General features: G+C 38.9%; 1 protein-coding gene across 1 annotated transcript in view; it reads right to left on the bottom strand.

The window, feature by feature from the left end:
• Nucleotides 1–8,384: 8,384 nt before the first annotated feature.
• Nucleotides 8,385–17,277, bottom strand: part of LOC131242812 (protein TIC 40, chloroplastic) — a 41,230-nt gene continuing 32,337 nt past the window's right edge. Inside the window, exons 11-14 of the mRNA XM_058241709.1 lie at nt 16,056–16,150; nt 14,942–15,045; nt 14,813–14,860; nt 8,385–8,895 (exon numbers count right to left, since the gene is read on the bottom strand). Coding sequence (XP_058097692.1) covers nt 8,836–8,895; nt 14,813–14,860; nt 14,942–15,045; nt 16,056–16,150 — 307 coding nt within the window. The 3' untranslated portion in view covers nt 8,385–8,835. The remainder of the gene's footprint in view (nt 8,896–14,812; nt 14,861–14,941; nt 15,046–16,055; nt 16,151–17,277) is intronic.

Here is a 17,277-nt window from a genome sequence, read left to right as displayed (position 1 = left end):
GAAACAAGAAAAGGGGGAGACTAGATTTTTAAAATATCGCGAAATTTTCTCGGAAAATATCGAGCTCCTTTTTTGCGATTTTATCGCGATATATAATTATATAACCGGTAAAATTCCGAGGATTCCTGGTGTCTCTTGAGAGCATTTCCCTTCGCAGGTAAAACTTATTTTAGAAGTCGTTTGCATGTTTGTAAATGATTTACCGGTAAATTATTTTATAATAAATAATTTATGGCTGATTTATTTGGCTGCAAGTGATTTATAGTTTTTAAATAGTCTGTGAATGATTTATATTATGTAATTGTGTATTCATACTAAATTAAAGAAATAATTCATTAAATAACATTCAAATGGCATATAAAAGTGGATTTTAAAATGACTTATTAGATCAAGCCTCATCTCACTAAAATTTAGGATTGATCCCATAAAACCAAGTAGTAAATAAATTATAGGAGTCGGCTCATAAATTTAAATGCTCTTTTATAATAAGACAATAATATGATTTGATGCAGTTGGACAAAGGAGGGAGAAAGCAAGAGGGATAGAAAACGAGAGACTGAGAGAGAGAGAGAGAGATAGCTATTGAAGCTCTGATGAAGAAGAGAGTGGAAAGTGTGTCTTTTCTTTATATCCCATTCTTTAAAAAAATAAAAAAATAATAAAACAATAAAAAGAGCCAAAGGGAAGTCTTTTTGCCAATAAATTAAATCTTCTTTCTTTTTGCTAGTAAATAAAAAAATTAAAAACTTATAAATTGCTTATAACTTTTAAATGATTTATTAACAAAATTGAATTTTCAAATGGAAGTTGTAAATGATTTATAACTTGTCTCATTTACCACCATCCAAACAACTCCTTATATTTTAATTAACTCAATAATTATAGGTAGATGCTACGGAGTACCATAAGTTATGGTCCAATCCATTGATCCAAATTGTTCACTTATTTAAGCACATATTTCATAGGTTACCATCTAAACATTTGCATTATTATGTAAATATTAACTTATTTAATTTTCTAAATGAGTAATGATTATTTTCTTAAGTAATTATCATATGGTTTATAATGTTTAATTTTTTTTTATTTTTTTATTTTTTTAACACACGCACCTGCCACACACCCCACATACGCTGTAGTGAGATTTCACCACCTGTGGGTTCCGAACCCAAGACCTCTTGTTGAAACTCCTCAGAGTCTACCACTCGGGCAAGGATTGGAACCCGTTTATAATGTTTAATTTGATATGCCTACTTTTTAACATTAAAATTGAGAAAATACAAAATATATGATAGGAACCATTGTGATATATGTGACTTATCCATGCCATCCATCCTCATGCCATTTGAATTTAAAGCATGAACCAAAAAATGGGATAAATCTAAAGCTGAAGTGGACTATGCAAAAAAAAAAATAAAAAAAAATCCAGCACTTATTATTAAAAACTTTTCAAGGCCACTATTTCCTTTAGTGTGGGTTAATTGAGTGTTGGATCAATCTCATTTTTCAGTTCATGCGTCAAAATATTATGGTAAAAAAATGGATGGCATAGATATATAATATATATTGCAATGGGGCCCACAAATTTAAATTAATCGTTTTAGACCAGTTTTCAAAGTAGAAATGCCAATGTATTTTCAAACAAAATAAAAATATAATAATTACTTATTTATTAGGTATTTATCAAGGATTTAAAAATTCAAACTGGCTTACCATTTAATCAATGGCCTTTAATATAGATAGTCAACATAATTTACACACAAATAGGTCCAATCAACAATTGCTTAGAATCATTTTTTTTAAAGGATCAGTCATTAATTCATTGTGATTATAAAGATCACGTTTGTTAAGCAATCTTGACCATCCATATAGGACTCGGATAAGGACAGCGGTAGATAATAAGCCCTAGTTCACGGTAATTGAATCATCTAATCAGTGTGATATTTTCTTAGTATCCCATGTGCTATGGAGTAAACAGATGGTTCAGATCGACCAATTGGAATGTCTAAGTGGACCGATGCAACTAAAGGCATCTTTGGGAGCGAACGTGGATTTGGAACCCCCTTGGATTTGGAACCCCTGGGATTAGAAACCCCTTGAATTTGCAATCATCCCGGTGTGTTTGGCACCCAGAGTGTGAATCAACTTTATTCCAAAAGTACTTATTCATAGTATATTTATAGGGGTTTAATTTAATTACTAAATCAACTTTAATATCTCTAATTAGTGAGATATGTAATTTTTGCCACAATGGTTGTGATAAGCCCGCTAAAATATATGTTTTGCCCAAAAACAATGAAATTCCAAGTCTCAAATGGGCCACAAGCACAAGATCATGTCTGAGTGACTAACCAATGATTTTTAATCATTGATTTACATGGATAATGTTTAGAAGGTGCTGAACAATGTTTGGAGAGTGCTAATTTACAAGGATAATGTTTGGACAGTGCTAATCATCATTGGTGGGCCATGTGCCCAATAAAATGATAGTGTATAGTGACACATGTTAAACCTGCAGCTATTGAAATAATTTTAGGTGTAATCCATACTTTCGCTGTGGATTGCAAACCCCCTCCAAGAGGGATTAGAAACCCCCTGGATTTGAAACCCCTAGTTACTTTAAGGGGGACTTGAAACCCCCCTCAAATCCCTCCAATCCACGGTGTGAAACGACACCTAAGAGCACCGTAACCGCTTTGAAAGCACATGGGAGCAATGATCATACGTTTAGATCTCAAAATTATATACTTATAATAAGCATCTCTTATTTTTAAAGTCAGCGAGATTTTTCTTAATAATACCTGGAGAAACTCAAATTTTCAAAATCTCCCGATAAATTACCCTAACACTAAAAGCACAGAGAACGACATTTGCATTACAACGCGGGGAACATCCTGGTGGGCAACGCTGGGTATTTACCGGGGTTACGTTCGGTAACAGAGAGCCACGTGAATGAAATTTTCGTTAGATCCACCCCGTCCATCAGGTAAACTGCCTCATATCAACCATGAAATTCAAAATTCATGATCATACAGAACTCAGGTAAGCCACACCATAGAAAAGAGTTCAGATGGAATACCCATCATTAGATTTGTATAGGGCCCGCCGTGGCGTTCGGATGCCATCCAATCCATCCATTTGACGTGACTCACAGGGTGAAAGAAATTCTTTGTATTTCAGAACTCGGGTGGGCCATACAACATGAATTTAAAAGGTTATGGTACATTTTTTTCCGAAGCCCACATGAGTATTGAATCATCTAGATTTTTGAGAACAAGTATGTCCCACGTGGCATACCTTGAGCAATTAGAACTACTTCCTTCAGTTTTGAATCATTTGATCTCATCGTGGCTATTTCCTTCAGGGGGACCTACATGGGCGCTGACATTGAACTTGACTCGACTCGGTACCGAGTCCAACATGCATCCGCTTTCAAATCTGGTATAGACTAATCCAAATCGAGATCGTCCCAATCAAAAGTAATGAATCAGATCGAGTTGGCATTAATTCTGATCGAGAGATGAGGGAGGAAGTGGAGAGAGAGAGTGTGTGTGTATGTGTGTGAGAGAGAAAGTGAGAGAGAGAAAGAGGAGAGTGGTGATGGGGGTGGGTGGTTGCCGGATTTGGAAGAGGAGGGAGGGAGTAGAGAGGAAAGAGAGAGGAGGAGGGTGGTGATGGCGGCGGGTGGTTGCCGGCCTTGAGGGAGGGAGGGATCAGGTTAGAGGGGTTCGGGTTGACATATGAGGTTAGAAGTACTTGGAAATTAGAATTTTTTATTATATTTATACCTAAATTCGAGTCAAGTCATGTTTGACCAAATTGGGTTTATGGCCTAGTCAAGTTACTAGGTAACTCAAACTTGACTTACTTTGAGTTGGGATGGGGGGAAGCCTACCCGGTTTAGACCGACTCACCCATTCAGTTTAGGTCGTGTCGGGTTTGAATCAATTGGAGAAGTTGAGTCGTCTGGTGCCCAGCTCTACACACGAGTGTCGAATCATTTTGATTTTTGAAACTCTCGCGATGTATGATTCTTGACAAGCAGGCACTTAGAAATGGTCCACGTGGTGTAATTAATTAGAACTAAGACAGCTGAATTATGGAACTCACTATAGTTAAATTAGTTTTGGAAATTCAGATTGATTGAACTATCTTAACCTCTGACTAATGGACACTTTTTTGTTGAAATAAGATCATTGGATGGTCTCCATTTTTTACCGTCTAGTAAATGCCCACCAATCCTACAGGTAGATAAGCAAATAAGTTAAATTTTTGTTCACGGTACATCTAAACTGGGGACCATAATTTAGATAGCTTAATTTGATTTAATTTTATCCCCGATACTCTTTCTAAGTAAATTTTTAAGCGCCTGTGTATCATCCATCACACTCAATCAGAGTATCAAAGCTTTTTTTTTTTCCATGACTCCCAGTGAGCCGCGATCTACCTCGTCTGGCAACTTTCGTAAGGCGAGAGCGACGTGGGTGAAACTTTCATGAGATCCATCCCGTCCATCAGGTAAGTTTCCACATGTTCCCTTTAAGAAAAATAAATTTTAATGATCCAATACCTAGGTGGATCACACCGAAGGAAATAGTCATGATGAACGCCCACCATTAGTTTTTTTCTTTCTTTTTTCTTTTTTTTTAAAAGATCCGTAACCCTGTAGGCACCTAGCGCGAGTCACGCTTGATAAGATTCCCACGTGAAAACAAAACAGTTGCTGAACAGATTGCCGTGGTTTCATTGATATAATAAATAAATGACAGCCTAGCTACCGTGATAGTCCACCACCACTTCTCAAATAGTGCCGTGGCGACTTCTTCCAAGCCATACATGCACATAAACGCAGAACCATCTAAAGCGCAGCACAAGCGGCCGCAATTGAGCATAGCCCAAATTTCAATAATGAGACCATTTTAACCATTCACCTCAGTTTGGACCGTTGATCAGTGCACTAGTCATTCAATCAGTGGGAGTTTTGCGTGATAGCTTGGACGATCTTGAGACGGGCACAATTTATGAGTCCCCACCATGTTAATTATGGTGGTAAACTATCACGATAGTCTTGTTGTTAAATATAGTGGTCGATTGTGACCTTTGTGCGAGAATGTTTTAATTAATTCCACGGGGTTTCCATGGTTAGTCAGAAGGGTGCCTCTCTGGAAGATGTTTTTTTTTTTTTTTTAAATGTAATTTGTGTTAAAGGGCTGTTTGAGAAGCAACAGACCCTGAAAGCATTGTTTTTTAACTCAGTTGGATCAACGTTCAAAACCCATGTTCTGTTCTTTTCAGCCCCAATGCTCGAAAGCATCCAAAATATGTGATAGATTCTCGTCTGTTAAGGATTAGACAATTAAAGCAATCAATTTCATTCCCTTCATATTTCCTTAGATTTTCATAGAGGAACCTTTTTTTTTTCGTTCTCAGACAAGAAAAAAGAAATGTATATTTTATTTTCTTTTCTTAGCTTCTTTTTTTTTTTTTCCACCAATCCAAATAGGTTATTTTCAGAGATTTAAGGTTTTTAATTTCAAGCCTACGTATCATCATGGGTTCAATTCATATACTTGATTCCAGTTGATAAAGTTCTTAAATTATTCTGCTTTCTCATTGTTGCATATAAAGTTCTTTTCCTGGTCTCTGCCAATTGTATGAACTATTGTGTAAGGGAGCGATGCAACGATGTTGTATGGTTTTTTTTTTTTTTTAAAGCTTGTACACCCCACTGTCAGTTCACACTTCACTGTTAGCCACCCCAACTAGGGAATCGACACCATGACCTCAGTGTTGAAAATGTTGTATGGTTAGGTATGCAAACAGTGACTGACTTCACTAGCGTGGTTCTAGGAGCATATGACAAGATCTTGGCTTTCCAATCAATGTTTATTATAGATTCGGTCAATGAGAAAATCAAATCAGTAGTTTTGTAAAAACCATTTATAATTGGAATTCCTAAGTATTTAGTATTGACTATTGAGATTAATAATAAATGCTTCAATTTATTAGTTCTTTCATGCTTCAATCTTGGTTGAGTGTTTTTGAAAAATAAATAGTAGATTTCTGGTTATTGATTTGTTGTCAAGCGTCCTCCTCACAAAATTTATGGATAATATTCGTTAAAGTATAATAAGAATCTTAGTTATTTTTTGCCAGAAATCATAATATCATCAGCAAAGAGGTGGGATATGCTTTGTGCAAGATCTTGATGTCTAATTTGGAAAATTTATTCTCTGATTGGTCAACGATTTATTGTCTAGATAGAGCTTCCATACATATTATAAATAAATATGAATACAACATCTCCATATCTAAGACCTCCTTTAGGTTTAAATAAACAAGTTGGGCTATCATTGATCAAAACCAAGTGAGAAGGGGTTGTAACACATTCCATTATAAGGTCAAGCCATTTCGAATTGGGATTCTCTCTCTCTCTCTCTCTCTCTCTCTCTCTGGAAGAAATGAATAACTTTTCCCATGATGAGACATTTCATCATTTTTGAATAGCTAAGGAAATATAGTATTTGGAAATATAATCATTACCCAAAGACTATAATCAAATTTTTACACAAGAAAAACAAGGTGACTTTTGTGAAAGTTTTATTGGGATTTTCATTTGTTATCTAAATAAGACCATCAAAATCGAGTCCATGAAAATCTATACTCATGGAATCATCATTGGGTGATCATTATAATTTTTTGTTCTTCTATTTCTTTTCCCACCATTCAAGCACGCCCCTTTAACTCATTATAACAACCATCTTTCTCTTCAAATTATGAATATATGTTTGTGTAGTTAAAAATGTTAACCGTCTTTCTCTTCAAATTATGAATATGTGTTTGTGTAGTAAAAAATGTTCACCGTCAAAGAATTTCTTTACCACATCTCACATCTACTGTCCAATGGTATTCTAATTTTGTTAGAAAAATACATTTCGAAGGGCCTTGTATAGCCCAATGCCTTTAAGAGTCATCAAATTTTCACCATTATCTACCATTTTAAAAAGTACATCATCCCCTTTAGAGATAAACCGTATCCAACAGGTTCATTAGCTCCCAACTGGCTCCAGTGCTACGAATTGAGCAACTCCCATATGAGCCTTAGCAATGGTTTGCAATTATATTTTCTACTTCTTTATGCCAAGTGTCAATCCATTTCCTCCAGAGATTTTAATTTGATTTATTTTGTTTTTAGTTCTTCTCGATAGCATGTATGAAAGGATTATGTAGGATTAAGTTTCTAACGTTCCGAACCCAGGATTTTTGTCACCATAAGGTCTGTTTTGGAGTTGGAAGGAGGTTATGATATTCAGATGTCAGATTCCTAAGTTGTTCCTCATCATCTACATAGTATTCAGTGCTCCGAGCTGGGTTCCGGCTTAGAATCAAATTTATTCTGTTTGATATCTGGTTTAATCATTTTTCAATGTTCCCAAAAATTTCTGTTCCATTTTATTAGAATGTCCTCTCAGGGCTTCGCTAGAGAGATCTGCAAGGATGTTGAATGGCCAAGAACCCTACATGTGCAAACATACAACCGGTTGCGATATCTGGAGCATTAGTCTCTTTGACATGAAATTGATATTCTATGGCTCAGAATGCCCCTTCAATAGGTTAATTCTTCACCTCTAAATGTGTGGCCTACAGAGAGAGAGAGATGGATATGAGCTGGAAAGAATAATACAACAGTCCACGTTTAACTGAAAAAAGGTACCCCCTTCCATTGGAACAACTCCCATTGATGTCAAGCTTCCACCAACCAACCTGCGAAGCTTCTTTCCCTGAAGAACTATTTCTTTCCCTTATCACCGGACCCCACTTTCCAGCAACATCCAACACGGAAATACATTTAGTACCCATTTGGACGCAACTCTCAAAAGGGGGGTTTTCCATGGTGCGGGATTTTCCCACAACTTCCTTATTGACAAAATCGGTCCACTCGCGGCGAGTGGGCTCTTTTATTACCCATTCCGCGAGTGGCAGACGGGGTTTTGAAAGTGGCATCCAATGCACAACTGGGTTTGGCTCAAATGGTTTTTAGGCATCAAAAACCACTTTTGAGGGTGAGCCCAAACGGACCCATTAAGTGACAATGGCCAAGATACAAAGGACTGTTTGCTCTTCTCTTCGATCCATGAGGATGGAGATCTATTGATGATCCTACCATTGGTCCTCCTGAGCATTTCTAGAACAGTCTTCATCTGCCATTGAGTATCCATTCTCTTCTTACTCCAGGAAACTACACAGTCCTCTTAGAAAGCTGCAACCTAGAGCAGCAAAACACAACTGGCAGACAGTAAAACTCCCACTACATCTAAAACATGCAGAACTTTCCAAAGCAACCATCACCAAGTATGAAGAAAACAATACAACAAGAAGAAGAGAAATTCGAAAGGAGAACCATTTGAGGTTTCGATTGAACTGTCCTATACTTGAGGAAGAAAGCCTATGTTTCCTGATACTTCTCTGACATTTGCATAATTAAAGGGATAAACTGCACAAATATTTAACAGTGCTACAAACTACTGCATCATTTTTCTTATTTTTCAAAAGATACAAACTACTGCATCATTTTTCTTTTTTTTCAAAAGATACAAACTACTTCATCTCGTAACAGCCCAATCAGAAAAACTCATATGAAACCGGATGGACTTTGCAAACAACAACAGAGGGGCGCAAAGAAGAAACTACCTTTATCCAAGCCCCTGTTGAAGGCTTTCACCCTCGTGATAGAGCATGAAAGCCACTACTCAGACATTTGGGTAGGCAAAAATGGGATAGAGAACACAGCAATGATGTTAGAACCAAGCCACTGCAGCTCTAGCGGAACAGAAGCAGTCAAGGTGCACCCGTCACCCCAGGAAACAGTTCTGATATCTTGTTGAATACATCCATAATCTGAGAAGAAATTTTCAAACAGACACCAATAAACTCAAAAATTAAAACCGTGAATATCAGGAAGAACAAAACTGAGATGATAAATAGGCAAAATGTATTATAAGAGACAAGAATTAAGCATATTATAACAAACGGAACCCATTTTCTCTCTCTCCTCGCATGGGCCTACTACTATCATAAAAGAGGATCACATATGCTAAACTTCCTCACATGAGGCTGCTAGTATCGTAAAAGATAAAAGAGTATCCAATATAATAAAATAGTATAAGAATTTCCAGGTACATCATGCAGAAGCTAGTGATTAAATCACCAACAGTATCCCTCAATCATGTACATGCCATGTAGCTCTGTAAGTATTTGCTCCACACCTACCTAAGAGCGAACCATGAAAAGATTTTAAAATGTGGAAAGTTTTTAAACGAGTTCACCTTTAAATTTCATTTCCTTCTACAAGATAAAAGGATTATCAAAAACAGATTTAGGAGTCCTTAGAACCACCCTTTCCAGTCCTCAAGGCTCCAAAACAAGTTCCGCATAACATATCAATATATATTGACATGAATTACTGACTGACACTTGATGGCTAAATTAGGTATTCCTGTAGCCAAGTATAGCATGTAATATATTTACCACTGTTTTATAAGATTTTTATTTTTATTTTGATTTTGAAGGGTAACAAGAAATTTATTGAACAAGCGCCGAGCTGGCACAAAAGATTACAAGTAAAGCAAAAAACTTACAATCTTTTAAGGACTTAATGCACGAAGCCGGTTCCAAAACAATGGATTTAGCCCTAAAAGACACCTCTACTCCCTTGCTAGAGACATTTCGAAAGCATCTACTATTTCTTGCCGCCGCCCCCCCACCCCCCCCCCCCAAACCACCCACTAGAGCCAGAATGGTCGGTCTCTATCTCCCAATTCTCACACCGTGCCAACTAGAGAGTAAGGTCTCAAGGCATGGCCCATGAAATACCAAGGAGTTAATAAACTAACACCACAGCTCCAAAATAAATTTACAATGAATGAATAGGTGGTTGATTAAATCCGCACCCTCCATGCACATCACACATATCTTGGGAAGAACCATAGACCTTTTATGAAGATTATCAATGGTGAGGACTCTCCCCCTGCCAGCCAGCCAATCGATTGTTAGTACCACACATGGGACGTGATCACATCAACGCTCACCCTTATTTGGATTCCATAGCCACCCATAGAAAGATCGAACCAAGGATCAACCTGATTTGTCCTTTAAGCCATACCAGTTTGTCCTGATCTTCTCTCACTGGAACATACAAGAGAAGCTTATCCAGCAAACTAACAAATTCCTCCACTTTCCTTGTCAACGAGGAGGGGACCAAACTATGTTGTTTCCTACAATGGAAAAACAATCAGAAACCAAAGTGTCCTTTCCCAAGGAGAGCCGGTTTTCTTGGGAACTCAGCCTGAAGAGGAGAATAGCCGGCCCACACATCTTCTCAAAATCGGATCCCTGCATCATTGCCAAGTGAGAAACCAATCCCAGCTCTAACATCCTCCTCTAGTGATGAGATTCCCTTCCATATAGCAGAGGCTCTATGTAGGGAGGAATCTCTAACCCGCCAAGGCCATCCTCCTCCATAGCAATCATACTTTCTCACGATGACCTCTCTCCACTACAAGTCTTCTTCCACATAATTCAACCCACCCTAATAAGTGAAACTTCTTTTCATCATCCAATCCCTACCACAAGAAATATCTCCTCAACTTCTCTAGTCTGTTTAGGATGGACTTTGGACACCTAAAAAGGGAGATAAAATACAATGGGAGATTCAATAAAGCTGACTTGATGAGCGCTATACAACCACCAAGAGATTTTAACGACATTTCCATTTAGCTAGCTTCATTTCAAATTGCTCCACAGCTATGTTCCATAATTGCATTTTTGGCTTCCCAACACAGAAGGGAAGCCAGAGATAGGTCGATGGAAAGGCTCCCGTTTTGCATCCTAACACCCTCACCGACCGATCCACCTCTTCAGAAGACGCACTCCCAGCATCTTGTTCTTGGGAAGATTAACTTTTAGGCCCAAAATTGCTTTGAAACATATGATAATCATTCTCAACTTTTCCACCATACCCTCGCCATCTTCATAGAAGAGGAGTACCCGTTAATGAATTACAAATGAGAAACCGGAGGGTTCTTCCTAGCCACCCTAAACCCTCAAAAGAGGCCAACTTCTTGCCCTTTTGCTAGCATCCTACCCAAAGCCTCTACCACCACTATGAACAAATATCAGGAGAGTGGATCTCCTTGCCTAATACCCCTCAAGGGCTTGAAGAAGCTTTTTGGAGAGTCGTTCACCAAGACAATTTAGCAAAACTGATACACTCTAATCCATCCTCTACACTTTGACCCACATCCTATGCATCGGAGCATGTAGTCTAAAAAATCTCAGTTCACATGAATTTACACTTTCTGCAATTCCCAACTTATACACTACACCACCGATTCCCTCCTTGTATCTAGAATTGATGCATTTGTGCACTATAAGAACACTATAGATGATCTTCCTACCCTCAATGAATGCACCCTGATTCTTAGACATAATTGTCGCCAAAACCATTTAAAACCTTGAAGATAACATTTTCGCTAGAATCTAATACGGCCCGCCAATTAAGCTTATTAGCCTTAAATCTTTTAGGTCATTGCCATTATCTTCAAGATAATGGCAATGAAGGACGTGCCCAACTCCATTGATAAGAAACCCCTATCGTAAAACTCTGAAATAAAGATCATAACATCCTCCTTAACCACCGCCCAAAAATTCTAATAAAAAGCCATTGGAAAGCCATCAGGGCCTAGGGCCTTGTCCCTTCCCAAAGATGTCACCACAACTTTAACTTCTTTGTCCGAGAAAGGCCTCTAAAGAGAGGTAGCGTCGGTGTCAGAAAGGCTAATCACCTCCAAATCATCCTCAAAGGACCTATCCCATCCCTCATTCGCAAGAAGAGATCCTTCCTCCTTAAGATGACTCAAATATTCTTGAGCCAACCAAGCCCTTCTAGCCCTTTCCTCCTCCGACAAAACCAAATATTCCACCTTTATGTCAAGAGCATGAATACCCTTCAAAAACTCGTCCATCTCCTCTTTATGCCTCCCTAAGAATTCCCACTTCCACAAGATGATTTTACCCTTTAATAACTTCAACTTTTGACTTAGATGAAAGCTAGCATAGCCCTCAACTTTGAATGACTCCCACCATACTTTAATGCGATCAACAAAACCTTCTACCTCTAACCAAGATAATTCAAAACAGAAAGGTTTCAGCCCCCAACTCTTTGTCACCGCTTCCAAAAAGATGGGGTGATGATCAAAAACAGTTTGGCAACCCTCTCGATGTGGCCAAGGGAAATTTCTCAACCAAATCCACGAACAATAAGAATTTGTCCAGCCTAGACATGATTGGCTTAGCCTGTTCGTTAGAACAGGAATATTTTCTGTTTGTCATTGGAAGATCCACAAGCCCGTGACTACCTACCCAAGCTGAGAACTCCTCCATGCTGCGTGTGATTTTTCCCCCCTCTGGACTTCTTGAAGGAGAATCTAGCCACATAGAAGTCTTCACCAATGCACCATGGATAGACGAACATATCACGCACTTTGCCAAGCTCTTCCCAAAAAGTGTGCCTTCTCGCAGCTTGATTCGGCCCATACACTGATGTAAAGCACCATTTGCAACTGGAAGTCACGTCTATGAGAACCACTAATAGCAAGAATGAGCCTCCCCACGTGGCCTCCTTAGACTAGACGTTGGAGTCCCAAGCAACCAGAATGCCCCTTATTGAGCCTAAAAACTCAATGACCAACCAATTGTTAGAAGATGCTCACCACAGTGAATCCGTGATCTTCTTGTCAACAGCTTGCAACTTGGATTCTTAAAAGGATATCACCTGAGGCCTCCACCTCCAACAAATATCCTTGATTTTTCCACTCTTCTGCGAACATCCCAAAGCTCAAACATTCTAGCATAATATGTTCATCTAGATATTGACCTTCCCCTTCTTCCCTTCTTGATCCCCAACTCAAGTTAACTAGGCAAGAAATTAAAATCTAAAGCAAGACTATCGAATTCTCTCTAACCTCTAGGAGAACGTTGGGCCTTCCTCTGAGGGGCAGGTTGAGGTCGTGAACTTCCTCTTGCTCTCACGTATGAAAACAACACATAATAATCTTCTACCCTGTTACCAAACATCACTCCCGCCATTTTACCTACTTGATGCATCACAACCCTGAGCTACCTTTTTGCACTAGCCATTGTCGCTCGTACACCGGAGCATGCTTCGTTGACGGGGGTTGGAAGATCAAACTTGTTTAAGGCAAGACCGAGCTCCCCACTTCCACTCTTGGCCACATGGAGCAAAGCTACCTCTAACACCTCCACTTCCGTGGGTGACGTACAAGAGATTGAAGATGAATTGGGGATTTTTGAGGAATTGAAAATTTTAGGTGAGAAGATTCAGGGACTTTGAAAAAATGGACCCGAGGTTTTGAAATTTTAGAGATTTAGGCAAATTTGTGATTTTGGATTGATAACTTCGGGGGTGTTGGGAAAATGGGAAATTTAGGGTTGGAATTTTGGAAGTTGGAAAATTAGTATTTAGTATTGGGGGAATTTAAGAAATTTTGGGGAAATGCCTTTTCGGGCAAAGAGGCATTGAATGGTTTGGACTTTAATTGTTTTAAAAAACTAACCTACACACACACACACACACACACACACACACACACACACACTAAATAACTAAAATATTAATATTTGTATGATGTAAAAGTAGAAAATTGCACCTGGAAACTCCAAGCACACGCCTAGGTTTTCGGGCACTATAGCAGCGGGTGCACCTGGAGCCTTTAACTACACTAGATAAGATATTTATATAGCATACGATTGTGACAAATTAATATATGTTTTTTTTAATAATTAACAACCCAGTATGCTGCCTATGCAATGTTGGGCAGTCAGAAGGCAACATGAGAAGAGGACAAGTGTTGTGAAGATGAGGATGTTGAGATGATTGTTAATGAAGACTACTCGGATAGAATTAAGAAGGGGGGCATCTGAAACAGTTCTAATGGGAGATAAAATGATGGAGAGTGGATTCAGATGATTTAGTCCTATGCAATGAAGACCAAAGACAGCTATAGTAAGGAGCGCAACTTTGATTACGAATGAAAAGCCTGGAAAAAGGATGAGGAAAACCTAAAAGAACTTTAAGCGAGATGGCAAGAAGGGATATGAAAGCTTGTTCAGTGCCTTGGATAGAACTGATTGGTGAAACAGATATCATAAAGACAACCCCAAGTAACTGCATGAAGCCATGATTACAATGACAATGATGACATGGTTCATAATAATTACTCAATAAATGAAAATCCCTGTCATTCTTTATTTCTCCTATATCTATACTTTCGCGCACAATGAATGAAGTAGAACCCTAGTATCAATGCAACCTCAACACTTCAAAGAATGCATATCCAAGACTGCATCCATTTCCAGCACCAAACAAGCTCATAGCTCGATTGAATGGTACTCAGTATCACAAAGATGAGACCTCAGGATCAGTTGCAGCCTAAAACTACCCAGAGAACATTGCTGATGGGTTCAATCCACTGGACAAAAATTCTCAATCTTGACTGTACTCTTCCCCTATAACAAAACACCAATTTAGTGCTCGTATTTCACTTAATCAGTAGAGATGCTTCATTCATTTGTTCCTTCTATTCCTTCTATTCAGAGTTCAACAACTCATTGGATAGATTTCTAGCGACTACTGCCGAAAGTGATGGCATTTACAAGAAAAAAAAAAAGAACCTACTTGGTCACCACTACTTTGCATTCTACATTATGGGATAGAGAATCAGGTTTGGATTCTTACCTCTTTATCGTTTTGATACTTCGCTATACTCAGAGGGTTCTGTGAACACTGCAAAAGTAAACAATTGTCAGATCAAAGAAGGAAAATAAAAGTCCATCTGAATTTGAAGTACCAGGTTCCATCACATACATCCATGATGGCTGCTTGCACTTTTGGATTTTGAAATGCCATAGCGACTTCAGGATTTGCCATAATTTTTGAAATGACTTCTTCCGGGGTGAGCCCAATTTGGTCTGCAAAATTGGAAATGGGAGAATTGAAGAAACTAAAAGGCAGCTTGATTTAAAAATCCTGTATGACCTGCTGCCCATTAAATACTGGGGGAACAGAATAATTAATTAATTATCACCAAATAGCTTTGTGTAATAAAGACTACATGTTTTCATATCCATCAGGCATGATGACACTCTGACCTGTATAGGCATGCAATAAATGGGAAAAAAAAAAAAAAAGTAGCAACCAATGCATGATTATGCCAAACATGTCAGAGCTCTGAAAAAAGAGAGTTCATTAAGACAGCATGAAAGGTCTAATCATGTATGCACATACTGCAAAAATGGTAACAGTAGATTAAGTCCAGGTAACTGCTGCCGAAATGATTATTGAACGCTAAGAACCCATAAATGTGCAGTGAAGATGTATCTGACCAACATATCAAGGAGAAACTTCCTTTTTCTTTCCATGCCAGTTATGCATCCATTGTAAAGGATATTAAAGCATGAGCTTTGCTAAACCCACATGCATGTGCAATAAAGCTAATGTACACACCACACATGTGCCATTGTGGCACAATAGGTCCAAGATTCAATCCATCCATCAGAAGGCACCATTATATTGATGCCCTAGCCCAAGAATCAGGTTGATCCACTGGTCAGGTGGGCCACAGTTTGCAAAACAAATGTACGGCTCCAAAAAACTTGGGCCGAAGTTTTCTAACCCATCCACCTGTTTCCAATATTAGGGTCCACTTGCGGAGTGGACCGGATTTATTTTTGGTATAAATGTAGAAGATCAGACTAATTCAGGCATGTATTGGGAGAGGGCCAGTTCCATTGAAGATGCTCCAGCAAAGGGGTCACTCAGCCAGCTTATGTACCTTGACTAAGTGAAGAAGAGTACCTCTTTTGCTTTCTAATAAATCACTATTTATTTGTCCAAAAAGAAGAAAACTTTATACTAGATGTGTATATAGAAATCCCTACAAGATAAGGCATAAAATAAGTAGTTACTGTTTCCAACTCACCAAATTGCTGCTTGACCTCAGGACTGCTAAGATCAAAGTTTTTCAAGGTATCCATCATACGGTTGTCCCATTCATTGCTTCCTCCCATATTATTTCTGGAAATAAAAAGCATGAGATTGAGGGATCCAATAAACCATCCAAAAAATAAAGAAGAAGAAGATTAACCAAGTTCTGCTTCAATCACGGATAATCACTGAGTAAATTACACCAAGAGCATAAAAAACAAAATGACAAATGCAAGCCCAAAAAAGTTGTTATCAGATATGGGTAGTTCCATGGCCCATCCATGTTCAGGACATAATGGTATTTTTTGCTTTTGTTACTAATGGCATTATTGTTATCATTGAAAACCATGTTAATAAACAAGAGAGAGCTAGGGTAATGCAGGGGCATTTTCACACCGGGCTCGAGTGGGGGGGGGGGGGGGCTCGTGTGAAGTGGGGCCCATGAGGGGGGTTCGGCCAAGGTCCTAAACATGGGATGTGGGGCCTGGGCTATGAGATAAAGGGATTGATTCTCCATGCTTTATCAGTTCGTGTTTTTCGAGCAAGTAGTTAGTGTTTTTTTTTTTTTTTTACAAACCCACACACGCTAGTGGAATTTCACCGCCTATGGGTTTCGAACCCAAGACCTCGTGTTGAAACTCCTCAGAGTCTGCCACTGAGGCAAGGACTCGAACCCAAGCAGCAAGTGGTTAGTTGTCCTGCATCAAAGTGGTATCAGAGCGGGAGGTCTTGTGTTCGAGACTCATCACAGGGGGTGATTAATGCAAAGGCATTTTCACACCGGGCTTCAGTGGGGTGGCATGTGAGATGTAGGGGCACACTCAGGGTGGTCGGCTCGTGTGAGGCGGGCCCCACCTGTGTGAGGCAAGTGGCTCAAAACTCATGTGAAGTGGGGCCCACGTGGGGGGTTCAACCGAGGTCCTAACCCATGGGATGTGGGGCCTGGGCTATATGAGATAAAGGGATTGATTTGCCATGCTCTATCAGTTCGAGCTTTTAGAGCAAGTGGTTAGTTGTCCTGCATCAAAGGGCCATGTAAATCCTACTCTCCTTCTCTTCATCCGTTCATTCTCTCCTTTTCTTCTTTTCTTTCTTTTTTATCAATCACACCACATGGTATCGTAGCAAAATCAATTCAGGCATTGATTTCTTCCATCAACTTCCTTGTTCCCTCTCTTTTCCCTCTTCTATTTACTTGAGGTGATTTTTTTTTAAAG

Source organism: Magnolia sinica, chromosome 4 (assembly GCF_029962835.1).
Source record: "Magnolia sinica isolate HGM2019 chromosome 4, MsV1, whole genome shotgun sequence".
Lineage (NCBI taxonomy): Eukaryota > Viridiplantae > Streptophyta > Magnoliopsida > Magnoliales > Magnoliaceae > Magnolia > Magnolia sinica.
This window is presented reverse-complemented; position numbering and strand designations above follow the sequence as displayed.